Below are 14336 nucleotides of genomic sequence, written 5' to 3' on the forward strand. Positions count from 1 at the left end.
TCCTCGTGGAGATTTGGTAGAGAAGAAGCCATGGGGACGAATTTGATGTGGCTCAAGGATTAGGAAAAGCACATCTACAAAGCTTCTACCCATCCTCTGGGTAGAAGAAACACGCGTGGGGTGTTTCCTTCTGAGAACACAGTGCTGGGGAGCACTTCCAGTGTACACGGAGGCCCTGGGCACAGTCTACACGTGGGGGCTGAGAAAGGAGGAGTGGGAACTGCTCTGCGGAGCAAAATTGAAGGCATTTCCTTATTTAATTGGGTAGAATACGTTGCCTTTAGGAAGATTCCCTCTCCACTTTAATATGGATTCAGACTGAGACTGTCTGTGGCATGTGAGCATGTAGTCTGTGTGTGTGTGTGTGTGTGTGTGTGTGAGAACTAAGAGTTACTTAAGGAGATTAGAAAGCTGTAGGAAAAATGAGTGTGGAGAAGCTGTTGACCTAACACTAGCAGAGGGAGCTCTAAGAGAACAGGAGCTGGAGAAATGAAGCTTACCATGGAATATTCTGGGAATCATCTAATTACACGATGGTTGACTCCAGCATTGAGAAATGCATTGCTGTGAATTATCTGTTTTTCATGGATTATCCTATTTAAGGAAAAGGGAAAAATTTCAGATGGACTCGTTGGGTGGGGGTTTCACGGAGCAGGTCCCTTTAAAATGTACACACTGTGAGGGCTTGGATTTGTGTCTTTTGTGTTTACTGCTCTATTCCTACACCTAGAACAGTGACTGGCATGTAGTAGGTGCTCAGCAAAATTCTGTTAAGTGAGTGAATTTGTGCTGTGGAGGGGGCCCACAGAGGAAAAGAAGAAAAGAGGGTAGACCTTAAGGCTGGACAGGAAGAGTAGGGAATGGAGTATGCCCAAAAAGGGACCCTGCTAAGGGTCTTTCCTTCTTCCTTTCGGCTTTGGGAATGGTCATATTTAACATCCAACTTTTTCCCCTTCTAGTTATCCCCAAACTTCCAACAAAGTTTGTTACACATATAGGTTAGAGGTGCAGAATTAAGGGACAAGGCTACAAAGGGAAATGTGGCCTTCCCTGCATCAGCCCTTATGCTCGTTTCCTGTTGTTGCTGTAACAAATTATCACAAACTCAGTGGCTTAAAACAATACAAATTTATTATCTTACAGATCTGGAGGTCAGAAGCCCTAAAATCAAGGTGTTGGCAGTCCTGCATTTCTTCTGGAGGCTCTAAGGGCAAGTCTGTTTCCTTGCCTTTTACAAACTCAAGTCATCTCCTGCATTCCTTGACTCAGTGGTCCCTTCTTCACATCCTTTCACTTTCTGCTTCCATCATCACATCACCTTCTCTGACTCTGACTCTCCTGCTTCCCTTTTCCCCTTCTAAGAATCTTGCAATTACATTGGGTCCACCCAACAATCCAGAATAATCTCCCTTTCCAAAGGTCCTTAACTTGGTGACATCTGCAGTCTGTTTTGCCATGAAAGGTAACATATTCACAGGTTCCCAGATGTGGACATCTTCAGGGAGTCATTATTCTGTCATCTACACCCCTGAGGCCACCATCTGTGGCATGTTGAGGAAAGACGGTGACCCTAGAGTCACCAGCCAGAACCCACAGCACAGTGAGCAGAGGCCCCTGCTAAGCAGAGAGTTTAGGAAACCGACATGCCTTCTGCAAATGTACCAAAGGAAGGCGATCCTTGGTGACAGGGACAGAAAGATGCATTCTGCAATTATGAATCTAGAGCCTGCCCAGGCAGCCAACACTCAAGTTACATTTGTTTCCAGTTTTGGGGTTAAAGTTCAAGACAATTTGTAAAATGCAGAGGCTGGTTTATGGCAGGTGTGCAATTCAATGAGAGCCATCTATTATTAATACCAGAGGAGAAGAGCCAGAGAGATTCCACGGCCCCAACTGTGGCAGCTCTGCATCCCTTACCCTGGAGGAACCGGAAGAAGATGTCAGAAAGGAATCAGGTATGTGGCAGGTGTCCAGAGGTAGAGTTTTAAATGCTCTTCATCTTTAACTTCTTCTCCTACAAGCTAGGAGGAAGCATTTGGCTGGTTCTTTAATGAACCTTGGAACTTACTGCTGCAGTGAAGAAGGAAATGTTTTTGTGGTTTTTCTGTGGGGGAAGAAAGTAATAAATCTTTCTGTTGCTGAAGGAACATCTTTCAGTGGTGTGGCTCTGAGAGGGATATATTATTCTTAAAGCGTACATGCTTGATAGTTTGTTTGTCAGGCCATTGGAAGCTTTTCATAGATCCTGAAGACCAGGAACAAAGTACAGGACTTGGTTATGAGCCAGTAGTCACGAGTTCTGCAATAATCACAGAGGATATAGATTTAATAAATGGACAATACTATTTGGACAGCTAGGTTTTTGGGGTGAATGTTGGCTCTGGAAAGCTTGTCTGTACCATGGCATGGATTGCCTGCTGTGCCTCTCCTCAGCAGAGGAGCATGCCATAATCAGTGCCCATTCTAATCAGCTATGTGTGGTGGAAGGGGAGGACAAGATCTGGTTCTCAAGAAGATGATTCGTTCTCTGCAAATGTTCTGAGTTCCCACCATATTCCTGGAAATGTTCTAGGTGCAGGGATTCAGCAATGACCAGAACAGAGAACAAATAAGCAAATATGTTATTAAAGTGTATAAAGAAAGACAAAATGGAATAAAGGGCTCAAGAGTGTCATCGAGAGTGGTATACTATTTTATGGAGGGTGGTCACAGAAGACCTGTCTGATAACGGGGTTATTAGTCGGTGATCTGAAAGAAGCCAAGGGGGCAAAGGGGCAAGTTATACAGACTTCTGAAGGAACGTCTATTAAAGCATATGAAAAAGCTCATTTTTTATTGGACACTATGTGGAGTACTGGTTAACAACATCCCTCCCTCTCAGTGAACATAGGTCTTATCCACAACTGCGGTTTCTGGCAGCCACTTTGTACAATGAGTCTCAACCCCCTTATCTGCAGTTGTACAGATAAGAGGTCCAAGAGAGATGCTGTCAAAATAACCTTGCATAAAGTGATGAGCACCTGGAGGAGGGCAATAACAACAAGGCACTGGGTTTTTGAGAGGAAAATCAACAGTATGTGGTAACCATCTATGGAAGCTGACAAGGTTTTGAGTCTAGGAGATTGGAGTTAGCAGGCCTGGCCACAGACAGATGCCCAAAGCCTGTGTGGAATCATCATGCCTGGGATTGGGATCATCCCAGGACTATGTTTGTGCAGCCCCCCACCTTTATTGGGGTAAGTCAACCCAATGTAGCTATTCTTAAGAATAGGTAGATAAACTGGCTCTGCAGTTAAGGATCAAAGGAAAGAGGCCAGTAAGCATAAGAGTGGCGTCAGTGTGTTGCATAACAGTTATAGTCAGGGGTGGAGACTTGTTTCAAATATTTCTTGTTCAAATGTTTCAAATTTGCACAGGTTAGTTAGGCCTGTCAAATAGGCTGTAACCTCTGGAGTATCCAGCCAATGGAGAAACAAGGGAGGGACTTGCGTGTAAGGCTTAGGAAATAAATAGTGCTGTATTCTATTATTCTGCTCACCAGCCACCACAATTTAGTTGTGTGCCCGTTCTTGCAAGATCGTGAATAAATTTCTTTTCTTCTCAATATACAAAAAAAAAAAAGCATAGGTAGATGGATTCGGAACAGAGATTGCCAAGAAAGAGCACACAGAAAATAGACATAATTTTATTGAGAATGCTTTTGTGTGAAGGTCTGTATACATACACACTTGATCAGAAGTATAAACTGGGTTTTTCAAAACTCTTTTGTTGAATGCTGTCTATTTTTAAGGCACTATCTTTTCAAGAATTCTGGATGTTTCTGTCTTGACAATGTAACTTCAAATGATAGGCGTAAGGAAGCTTTTTTTTTTTTTTTAAAAAAAAAAAAGGTGGTTTTCAGATGAGGAAGAGATGCCTTTTAATACCCTGACTATGCAGGAGGAATGGAGCAAAGTCAGGCTCTGACATGCTCTCCTTCCAAGCTTTGACAGCTGCTGGACTGCAGCCTTTCCACAGCTTACCTTGAGTTACCTGAGCAATTTTCTTCATGAGTAAAATGCAAATAGCAATATTCTTTGGGCTACAGCATTTCCTTCTCCTGGGAGAGTTAGTGAATTTCCAAAGTGTTTCTCTGCTGAGCTGAGCTTTCATGAAATAAACTTTGTAAAGATCTTACTATAATGCATTGCCCTAACTACTGAATAAATACTGGTAGATACTAAATAAATTCTAGTGTCCACAGAAGTTACATGAAAAAGGAAGTTCTTACTAGTTAGAGATACATGCTGAAGTATTTATGAGTGAAACGATGCCATGTCTGGGATTTGCTTTTAAAATTCCAGTAAAAAAAAGAAAAGTGTGCATATTTGGGGGTGGGGGATGATAGTTGAACAGAACTCGTTATTGTTTGAGTTGGGTGGTGGGTACATGGCGGTTCATTATCTCATTCTCTCTAGTTCTGTACATTTTGAAAATTTTCCTGATTAATAGTTAAAAGAGAGAGAGAAATTAAAAAAAAAAAAGATGACTGTGTCTGGCCCACTTTTTCCCTTCTTGACTCTATTGTTACATAATGTCACCAGGGATCCTGATGTGGGGAATTTGATGATGGGATTTTTTGCAGTATGACTTCAACAAAGAGAAAAGTTGATGGATTATTTCTGGAAAGTGAGGCAGTTGGGGTTTCCAAGAAAAGCGATGTTGAAATGAATAATGAAGATTCCCTGCTCAATGAAGCAGCCCACTGGGTTCTTGTCAACTGATCTGGGAAACCTTTGAAGGGGGCAGTGCTCGTCACCAATGTGGCTCAGCATTTACTTGTGCAATTTAGGAGAGATGATTTGTTTCCTGCAGTTTCACCTTGTTTCCCAAGGACAGTACAGAATTTACCTTATACCCAGGGCTATCCTCGGGGCTGTGTGGCAGTGGCAGGTCAGTCCTGCTCGCTAGTTCTCCGGCCATGGCATTCTCAGAAGCCTGGGTGCCTTCCAGGCAGGGTGTGTGCAATCAGGCGACTTCTCCCAGATGTTCTCACTAAGCCGAGCCAGTAGGACTGGAATGCAACAGGGGAAGTTCTCTGTTCTCAGTACCAGTCACTGGGCCTTAGGGTGGAGTGGAAATTGGCCTCTGGGTGGCCACACCCACCTCCTTATCCAATCTGTCCAGAGACTTCACATCCTCAAACAGCTGCTATCTGCATTTGCCTTTCAACTTAACTCCCTTGCCCCAGCTCCCAGAGACCAGTTTTCAGGGGACAACTGTGACATTGGCGTTACAATCATTTCCAACCTGCACCCGCTCCCTGTGGCCCTCCTGCTACGCTAATTGTATGCCTTCATTAATTTCTAGGACAAGATTTATCTCAGGAAATGGGTCTTTGGTTTGCTCCATAGTTTTGTTCTAGAGTTTCTTAAGACTTATTCCAAATGCTCATCAATTAAAATGAGGGAAGAAATGCCTTTTTTGCATGCACTTTTTTTTTTATTCAGTGGAATAAAGAATGACATGCTGTGTTCATCTTGTACTGCAGAGACCACTTTGTGGTATGCGAGCAGACAGTGAATGATGCTTTAGGAACTATCTTGGCCCTTCCATATTTAATTTTCTGAATCAAGATATGACATGGGTTATGAACATAAGTGATGCCGCCTTTTTAAATGTTCTTCATCCTGTAAGATCATTCAAACCCTTCAACCTGGTAAAAGCATTCCTTGAAATTTATAACAGAAATAATTCAAAACAAGAAGGCGGGTACTTGGCCAAGATGGTGGCATAAGATGCTCTAGAGTACTGTCCCCTCACAAAATCCTTGAGCAACTAGCAAAAACTAGCAAAGCCGTCTTCCTCAAAACTCCAGATAACAAAGGGTTTCAGTAACTGGGTGAGTGCTGAATCATGAAAATGCAGCTTCAAAACTGTAGAAGAAACTTGCTGATCCATTCCCTGGGAGAGTATGTATCCATCTGCACTCCCATGTGGGTCCTGGCCCTGTTCTGAATGGAGCAGAGTAACACCCATTCACATACAGTCATTCTTGTATGTTGTTACCAATCTATCAGGTGCAAGCCTAAAGACTGAATCAGGAAACTTGTCTCTAGTTCTCTCTCCCAGAACCTTGCCCTGTAGGCAGAAGCAGCTCACAGGCAGAGAAAGCAGTGTAAGAGACAATGATGTCAAAGTGGCCAGGGGCAAAGGATTACCAACTTTAGGACAATCAATAGGGCTTCCAGGAGGGGGTGAAATTCTATTTCATAGGGAGTAGAAGCGACATTCTGATTCTGTAAGCAGGGGAATTCCTAAAGCCAGGAGCAAGAACAAGCCCAGACACTGGCTCAGAAAAAAATGATGAGGATACTGTACTTCATTTTGGCCTCAGGCTGGTCTTCTTGATAGGAGTACTAAACTCTGAAGGAAAGCATCCACCAATGCAGAGCCAATTTTGCAAAGACTCTGAAAGTTGTTTTTCTGCATTGGTTTGCTACTGTTAGCTTCTGGTCCTCAAAGAAATCTCTGTCACATCACTATCTGGATACAAAATGAAGGAACAGACAGCTCAGGGACTAAATCTCAGAATTAATGTTGTAAAATATCAGAATGTACAGGGTGCAACAAAAGATTACAAGACAAACAAAGAAACAGGAAATGATGGCCCATCTGAGGGAACAAGATAGAAATGAGAAGTAATCAGCAATGAAGACCAGACTTTGGACATACTAAGTCTTTAAAAAAATGCTCAAGGAGATAAAGGAAAACACAGAGAAAGAACTAAAGGATATCAGGAAAACAGTGAATGAACAATATGAGAATCTCAATAAAGATGTAGAAATTTTAAAAAGGAACCAAACAGAACTACTGGATTTGAAGACCATGATAAATAAAATATTCCCTAGAGGGTGCCAGCAGCAGATTGGAGCTAGCTGAAGAAAGAATTAATGAATGTGAACAAGACAATTGCTGCTTCTCAACAATTGAGGAGCAGAAAGAAAAAAGAATGAAAAAAAGTGAACAGAGGCTAAGAGACCTGTTGGGACACCATCAAGCATCAAGCCAATATATCCATGATGACACCCAGAAGGAGAAGGAAGGAAGGAAGGAAGGAATATTCAAAGAAATAATGGCAGAAAACTTCCCAAATTTAACAAAAAACATGAATGTACACATTTAAGAAACCCAACAAACCCCAAACTGGATAAACTCAAAGAGAACTATGCCCAGACACATAGTAGTCAAACTGTTGAAAGCCAAGGATAAGAAGAGAGTTCTAAAAGCATCAAAAGGAAAACAACATGTTATGGACAAGGGAGTCCCAATAAGATTAAGTTCTGATTTGTCATCAGAAACCTTGGAGACAAGAAAGCAGTGGTACAAAATATTTAAAGTGCTGAAGGAAAACAACTGTTAACAAAGAATTTTATATCTGGTGAGACTGTCTTTCAAAAATGAGGGAGATATTAAGACATTCCCAGATAAACAAAAGCTGAGGGAATTCTTCACCACTAGACTTGCCCTACAAGCAATGCTAAAGGGAGTCCTTCAGACTGAAAGGAAGAAACTAGAAAATGAATCAAAGTGACATAAAGAACTAAAGACCTCCAGTGAAGGTAACTGTATGGGTAATTACAAATGTCAGTACTACTGCTTTGTATTTTTTGGTATGTATCTCCACTTTTTACTTCTTACAGTTTCTAAAATGCAAATGCATAAAAAGTAATGAAAAATCTAGGGTTTTGGACATACAATGTATAAAGATATAATCTGTAATAAGTACAACAAAAAAGGTGGGGGGGTAAGAGTTTTAGGAGCAGTGTATGTGTATGCTATTGAAGTTAAGTTGGTATCAAATCAAACATCATGTTTATAGATTGAGGATGTTAAATTTAAGTCCCACAGCAATCACAAGAAAATAACTGAAAAATATATACAGAAGGAAATACGAAAGGCTCAAATGGGACATTGTAAAAAAATCAAATAAATATGAAAGCAAGCATTAATGAAAGTACTGAGGAACATTATAAGACTTACAAAGTTCAAAATGGCAAAAGAAAGTCCTGTATTATCATTGGATATTTTAAATGTAAATGGCTTAAACTCTCCAGTCAGAAGGCAGAGATTGGCAGAATAGGTAAAAAAGCATGACCCAACTATATGCTGCTTATATTCAAAGACACAAGTAGGTTGAAAGTGGAAGGATGGAAAAAAAATGTATCATGAAAATAGTAATCAAAAGAGAGCTGAGGCAACTATACTAATATCAGATAAAATAGACATTAAGTAAAAAAAAACTGTTATGAGGAACAAAGATTACTATATACTGATAAAGGGATCAATTCAACAAGAAGACACAACAAATTATATATCCCTTCATGGCAGAGCCCCAAAATACAGGAAGCAAATATCGAGAGATTTGAAGGGAAAAACAGGTGGTTTTACATTAACAGTAGGAGACTACACTTTCAACGATGGATAAAACATCTAGACAGAAAATCAATAAGGAAATAGAAAACTTGAAAAATACTGTAAACCAGGTAGACCTAACAGACATACATAAAACACTTCACCTAACAGCAAAAGAATACACATTCTTCTCAAGTGCACATGGTTCATTCTCCAGGATAGACCATATCGTAGGTCACCAAACAAGTGCCAATAAATTAAAAAATATTGAAATCATACAATGTATCTTCTTTGACCACAGTGGAGTGAAGCTAGAAATTAATAATGGTGCAGTCACTATGGAAAACAGTTTGGTGATACCTCAGAAAAGTCAAAGTATAGAATTACAATGTGACTCCAAAGAATTGAAAGAAGGGGCATGAACAAATATTTGCACACTGATATTCATAGCTGCATTATTCACAACTCCCAAATGATGGGAGTAACCCAAGTGTTCATCAACAGAGGAATGGATAAACAAACAAGGTATATACATACAATGGAATATTACTCAGCCATAAAAAGAAATGAAGTTTTGATACACATGATAACATGGATGAACCTTGAGTTAAATAAGCCAGATACAAAAAGATAAATATTGTATGAGCTCACTGATATCAAATAATTATAATAAGCAAATTCAATGACTCAGAAACTAGAACACACGTTTCTAGGGGTTGGGTAGGGAGTAGGGAGTGGGGAGTTGCTTAATTAACTTTTTGGTGTTCTGGAAACATTTTGGTAGTGGATGGTGGTAATGGTAGCACAACATTGTGAATGTAACTAACACCACTGAGCTTTATGTTTGAATGTGGCTAAAAGAGGAATTTTTAGGTTGTATCTATGGTACTAGAACAAAAATTAAAAAAAAATTACAGTAAGATACAACACAAACAGTGAAGCCTAATGCAAGCTATGGACTATAGTTAATACTATAATTTTAATAACATGGTTTAATCAACTGTAACAAAGCTATCACTCCAATGCAAAATATTAATAATAGTGAAAGTTGTGTGTGGGCGGGATACAGGTATATCGCAACTCTGGATTTTCTGCATGGCTTATCTGTAAACCTAAAACTTCTCAAACCAAAATAAATAAATTTTAAAAAAGCGGAGCAGAAATCTTTATATGGACAAAGATGTTTATAGCACTTATAATACAGAAAAATGGAAACAACTTAATGTACAGAAGTAGGGAGATGGTTAAACAAATTATCATATACCCATGGAAAATCATACAGCCACAAAAAATGATAATGATGAAGATTATGGAAGGACAAGGAAAAGCGTTCATTAAGTGATTTTAAATTGCAAAGTGGAAAACAAAAATCATATGAACAATAAATTATAATCATGCAAAGTATTTCTATCTCTGACTGAAGTCTGGGGAGAAATCTGGGAGAAGAGAAAGTGTTTGTGTGAAGTGGTAGAACTATGCATGATGCTTTCTTTTTCAACTGCCTTTAATGTTGTTTAGACTTGTCTTAGGAATAAATTATTCTTTTTATAAAAAAGCACACCCAAGCGTTGTTTGAAAGGAGAGAAGGTGAATACGCCCCTTGACAAGGATGGAAGAGGCCCTTAAGCCTGCACAACACACATGGTGAAGGCATTTCCACCTACTTCGTGTACTCTAACCTTTGTTTTTAGATAAAACACAGGACGGTATAACACAGTGAATCCTATTGTAGACGATGGGCTGTAGTTAATAGTATAAGAACATTCTTTCATGAATTACAACAAATGTACAACACTAACACAAGGTGTTCATAATAGAGTGGCATATGGGAAAAAATACACCTAATGTAAACTATGTGGACGATAGTTAACAGTATTAGTGCAACAATTTTTCATCAATTGTAACAAAGGTAACTATTGTTAAAAAAAATTACTAGTACAGTTACAAAAAAGTGCTATGATCAATTGTAACAAATGTTCCACACCAATGTTAGGTGTTGATGGTGGGGTGGTGTATGGGAATGCTGTATTTAAGCATGATTGGTCTGCAAACCCGTAACTTCTCTAATAAAAAATTTTTTTTTTAAAAAGAAGCACACCCAAGCTCTAACTTATTTTAGTGTCTCTCTCTGTGTGTGTGTCTGTGTGTGCCTGTGTGTGTGTGTGTGATTATTGTTCTTTGGGTGGTAACTAAGAAAACATTCATACATGGAGGAAGTCCCATCAACAATTATCAAATTTTGAGCTCAGAATGTGACTTATGGATAATGAAGGGAGTCAGGTGAGGGAATTGGAAGGTAACAGATATAGAAGATAGGTCAAAGAAGGCTGTTTTGGGGGGAGAATTTGCATAGTTGAAAATTTATGCAAAGGAACAACTCAGGTTCATTAGAGGTTGAGGACTCCACGGACAAAAAAATAAAAATAAAAATAAAAATAAAAGAGTGCCAAACAGGCACCACGCTAGGTTTTCTCTTTATCTTTTCGGAATGTGCACATTCCAAACATTAATAGTCTGTTTTCTTTGATCCTTTCCCTAGAGGCAGCAGAGCAACTAACCTGGAGGAATGATTCAAGTCATTCCTGATTTCAAAAAAATTAATCCTTGGCTAATTTAATTAATCATGGTATACCTGCACTTGGAATGGCTCAAACAAAAAAGTCTTTACACATAAGAGATACATGCACCACAGCTGCTCTTTCCTCATAATCTTGCCCCAAATGTGTTGGTAGCTCAGGGCAAAATCTGGTCTCTGGCTGCCAATGCTGTGCATTAACGGAGGGAAAGCTGACCAACAGCCTGCAGTCTAGAAGGCTTCTGGAAAAAAGCCTGTGTATCAGTGTTAATTACAGCCTGATTTAAACCATAAGTTCTGGATGGACCATTATGTCGTCAAATGAACCCAGATACTGAGATTTTTCAAGAAGAAAAAGAAAAACCTTAGAATCACCCCCAGAGCGTACACACTGTGGTAGATCCAGTGAAAATTATAAGGTTGGGGTTAAACATGGCTCCTGTTCACAACCCAAAACAGTGTATTAGGGGGACAGCACGGAAGCACGGATAGAACTCAAGTCAATAAACACACTGCACAGAACAAAATATAAGTAGCTGTGATGTACTTAAAAAAGCAATAAATGTTGAGTTAGAAAACCTGAGTTTAAATCCCAGCTAGTCTCTCTAACCAGCTATGTGATCTTGGGTAAGTATCTGAGACTCAATTTCATTTTCTGTAAAAAGGGAATGAATAATGCCTACCTCAATGGCAGGTATAAAGATGAAAGAATCTTGCACAGTTTCTGGCACATAGTAGATTTCACTACTTATTTCCTGAATATGTTGAATCCATAAGTAGATCATAGACCTAAAGATAAACTTTAAAATAATAAGCTTCCAGAGCAAAACATAGGAGAAAATCTTTGTGACCTTGGGTTAGGTAAAGATTTCTCAGATATATCACCAAAAGCACAATCCATTAAAGAAAATTTACTAAATTGGCCTCCATCAAAATTAAGAACTTCTGCTCTTTGGAGGACATTGTTAAGAGAATAAAAATATTGGGAAAAAGTTATTTGCCAATCACATATCTGACAAAAGGACTTGAGTTCAGAACATAAAAAAGAACTCTCAAAACTCAACAATTAAGAAAACAAAAAAGCCAGTTTTAAAAATGGGCAAAAGATTTGAAAGATACTTCACTGAAGAAGATATATGGGTGGCAAATATACACATGAAAAGATGCTCAACATCAATAGTTGTTGGGCAAATGCAAATTAATACCATAATGAGATACCATTACACATCTATTAGAATGGCTAAAATTAAAAAAAAAATACTGACAGTACCAACTGCTGGTGAGGGTATAGAGCAACTAGAACTCTTATACATTGTTGGTGGGCAAGCAAAATATTGTACAACCATTCTGGAAAACAGTTTGGCAGTTTCTTTTAAAGTTAAACATACCCTTACCTCACCGACTTCTAGGTATTTACCCTAGAGAAATGAAAATTTATGCTCATACCTGTTCACAAATGTTTACAGCAGCATTATTCATAATTGCCCCAAACTGGAAGCAGCTCAAATGTCCTGCAACAGTGAATGGTTAGACAGACTGTGGTACCACCACACAACGGAATAGTACTCAACCATTAAAAAATGAACTATTCATGCATGCAACAATTGAGCGATTATTAATTAACAATTAATATCTCACAATTATTATTCTGAGTGAAAGAAGCCAGACCAAGAAAGGTTACATTCCATACATACCATATGGTTCCATTTATATAAAATTCTAGAAAATGCATACTAATTTATAGAGACAGAAAGCAGATCAGTGGTTTCCAGTGGTAGGCTGTGGTGGGAGTGGGGGAGATTACAAAAGGGCATGAGGAAACTTGGGAGGTGATAGATATGTTCATTAGTTTGATTGGGGTGATGGTTTCACAGGTATTTAACATGTCAAGACTCATCCAATTGTACACTTTAAATACGTGCAGTTCATGGTATATCAATTAAAAATTGAGAAAACTGTTTTTTAAAAATATTATCTAGTGATTCTAAAGTGCAGCCAAGTTTGATAACCACTGGAACACATCTAAAATTAAGTCTTTCATCCTTTGGTTTAGAGGTTGGGTTGTTCTATTGTCCAGATTCCAGACCTGTTACAAATCTGAAACTTATAGGATAACTGCAGAATGAGCACACAAATCATCAGATAAATCCATTTTAGTAGTTCCAAGGCTTTCAGTTTAAGCTGCAGGGAAGTACTAGATAAAAATTACTAATGCAAAATGAAATACAGCAAAAGAATCAAGCCTTTAAGCTTCCAGGGCTATAAATCACCCACAGGGCAGAGAACATTTTGGATCTGGTAATTAGGTGAAATTGCTCCTGCCATCCCTCACAGACTCAGCTTCTGTACTACCCTTATTTGATTAGAGCTTGTTATCTGAACCCATTCCGTTTTCTGCTTCTCTCTCCTTTGACCTAATCTGCAGGGCTTCCAAGAATAGGTACTTGAATGTATTTTAACTAACTTTGTTATGTTATGCAAGACTTCCTTAAATAAGTGTATTTCCCCTTTCCTCTCAATGACTCAAACAGAGAACTCTTTAAAAGACATAAAATTGGCTGAATGAGACTTGTCTATTTGTTGTGCCCAGTTTTGCCCAAAGGCAGCAGAATGACATCCAGCAGCATATTTTAATCTTCAATGTGCATATGAATCACCTGGGGATTCTGTCAAAATACAGAGTCTGAGTCACTAAGCCTGGAGTGGACCCAAGATTCTGCATTTCTAACCAGCTCTTCCCCTGGGATGCCAGTGCCCCTGGTTGGGGATCCCTCTTGGAGCCTTTCAAAGTCCTTTCATTCCTGGGACAGAATGAAGCAATAATGACTCTAATAGAGAAGCGGTCATTGAAGTCAAAAGGAGGAGGAACCCTGTGTTAGCACCATAAATGTTTGTACATCTGATAAGGGTAAGGATTCATTTGTTGTGACTAGCTCAGAAAGTTTAAAAAATGTCGTCAATTGAATTTATTTTACCTTTTTTCTAAAAAGGATTTCCAATAGCTAGGATGGTTTTTTATAGGCTGTATTTAGTCAATCCTACTTAAGTAACTTTATCACTGTTGCATCCAATCACCTCTTGTATGTGCTCACTTTTTTTTTTGCAAAAGATATATAATATTGAGATATGAAAGTTTAACATTTAGTATACTACATAGCTGATGTTTTCAGTTCTTATGACAAATGGGCTGATTTCTATCCTAAGTACTGAGAGGATTATATTGCATGTCCTAAATTTTCCTCTTTTTGAGGCAAAGATAGCTCTGGAAGCAGCAGCAGTTGCTTCTAATGATTGAGAATTAGAGTAAAATCCTTTGGAAAGAATTGCAGGACAGAATTGATGCATGGCCATGAATCTTCCTAGGGAG

General features: G+C 38.9%; 1 protein-coding gene and 1 non-coding gene across 2 annotated transcripts in view; one reads left to right on the forward strand and one right to left on the reverse strand.

Annotated features, from left to right (window-relative positions):
- Window positions 1-1018: 1018 nt before the first annotated feature.
- The window catches only part of LOC119512106 (translation initiation factor IF-2-like), a 56517-nt gene continuing 43199 nt past the window's right edge, over window positions 1019-14336 (reverse strand). Inside the window, exon 4 of the mRNA XM_037806622.1 lies at window positions 1019-2299. Within this exon, the coding sequence (XP_037662550.1) occupies window positions 2277-2299 (23 nt within the window). The 3' untranslated portion in view covers window positions 1019-2276. The remainder of the gene's footprint in view (window positions 2300-14336) is intronic.
- LOC119513033 lies at window positions 9960-10084 on the forward strand. Its single transcript, XR_005212538.1, has one exon. It is a non-coding gene; the product is annotated as a U6atac minor spliceosomal RNA (small nuclear RNA).

Source organism: Choloepus didactylus, chromosome 17 (genome assembly GCF_015220235.1).
Source record: "Choloepus didactylus isolate mChoDid1 chromosome 17, mChoDid1.pri, whole genome shotgun sequence".
NCBI lineage: Eukaryota > Metazoa > Chordata > Mammalia > Pilosa > Megalonychidae > Choloepus > Choloepus didactylus.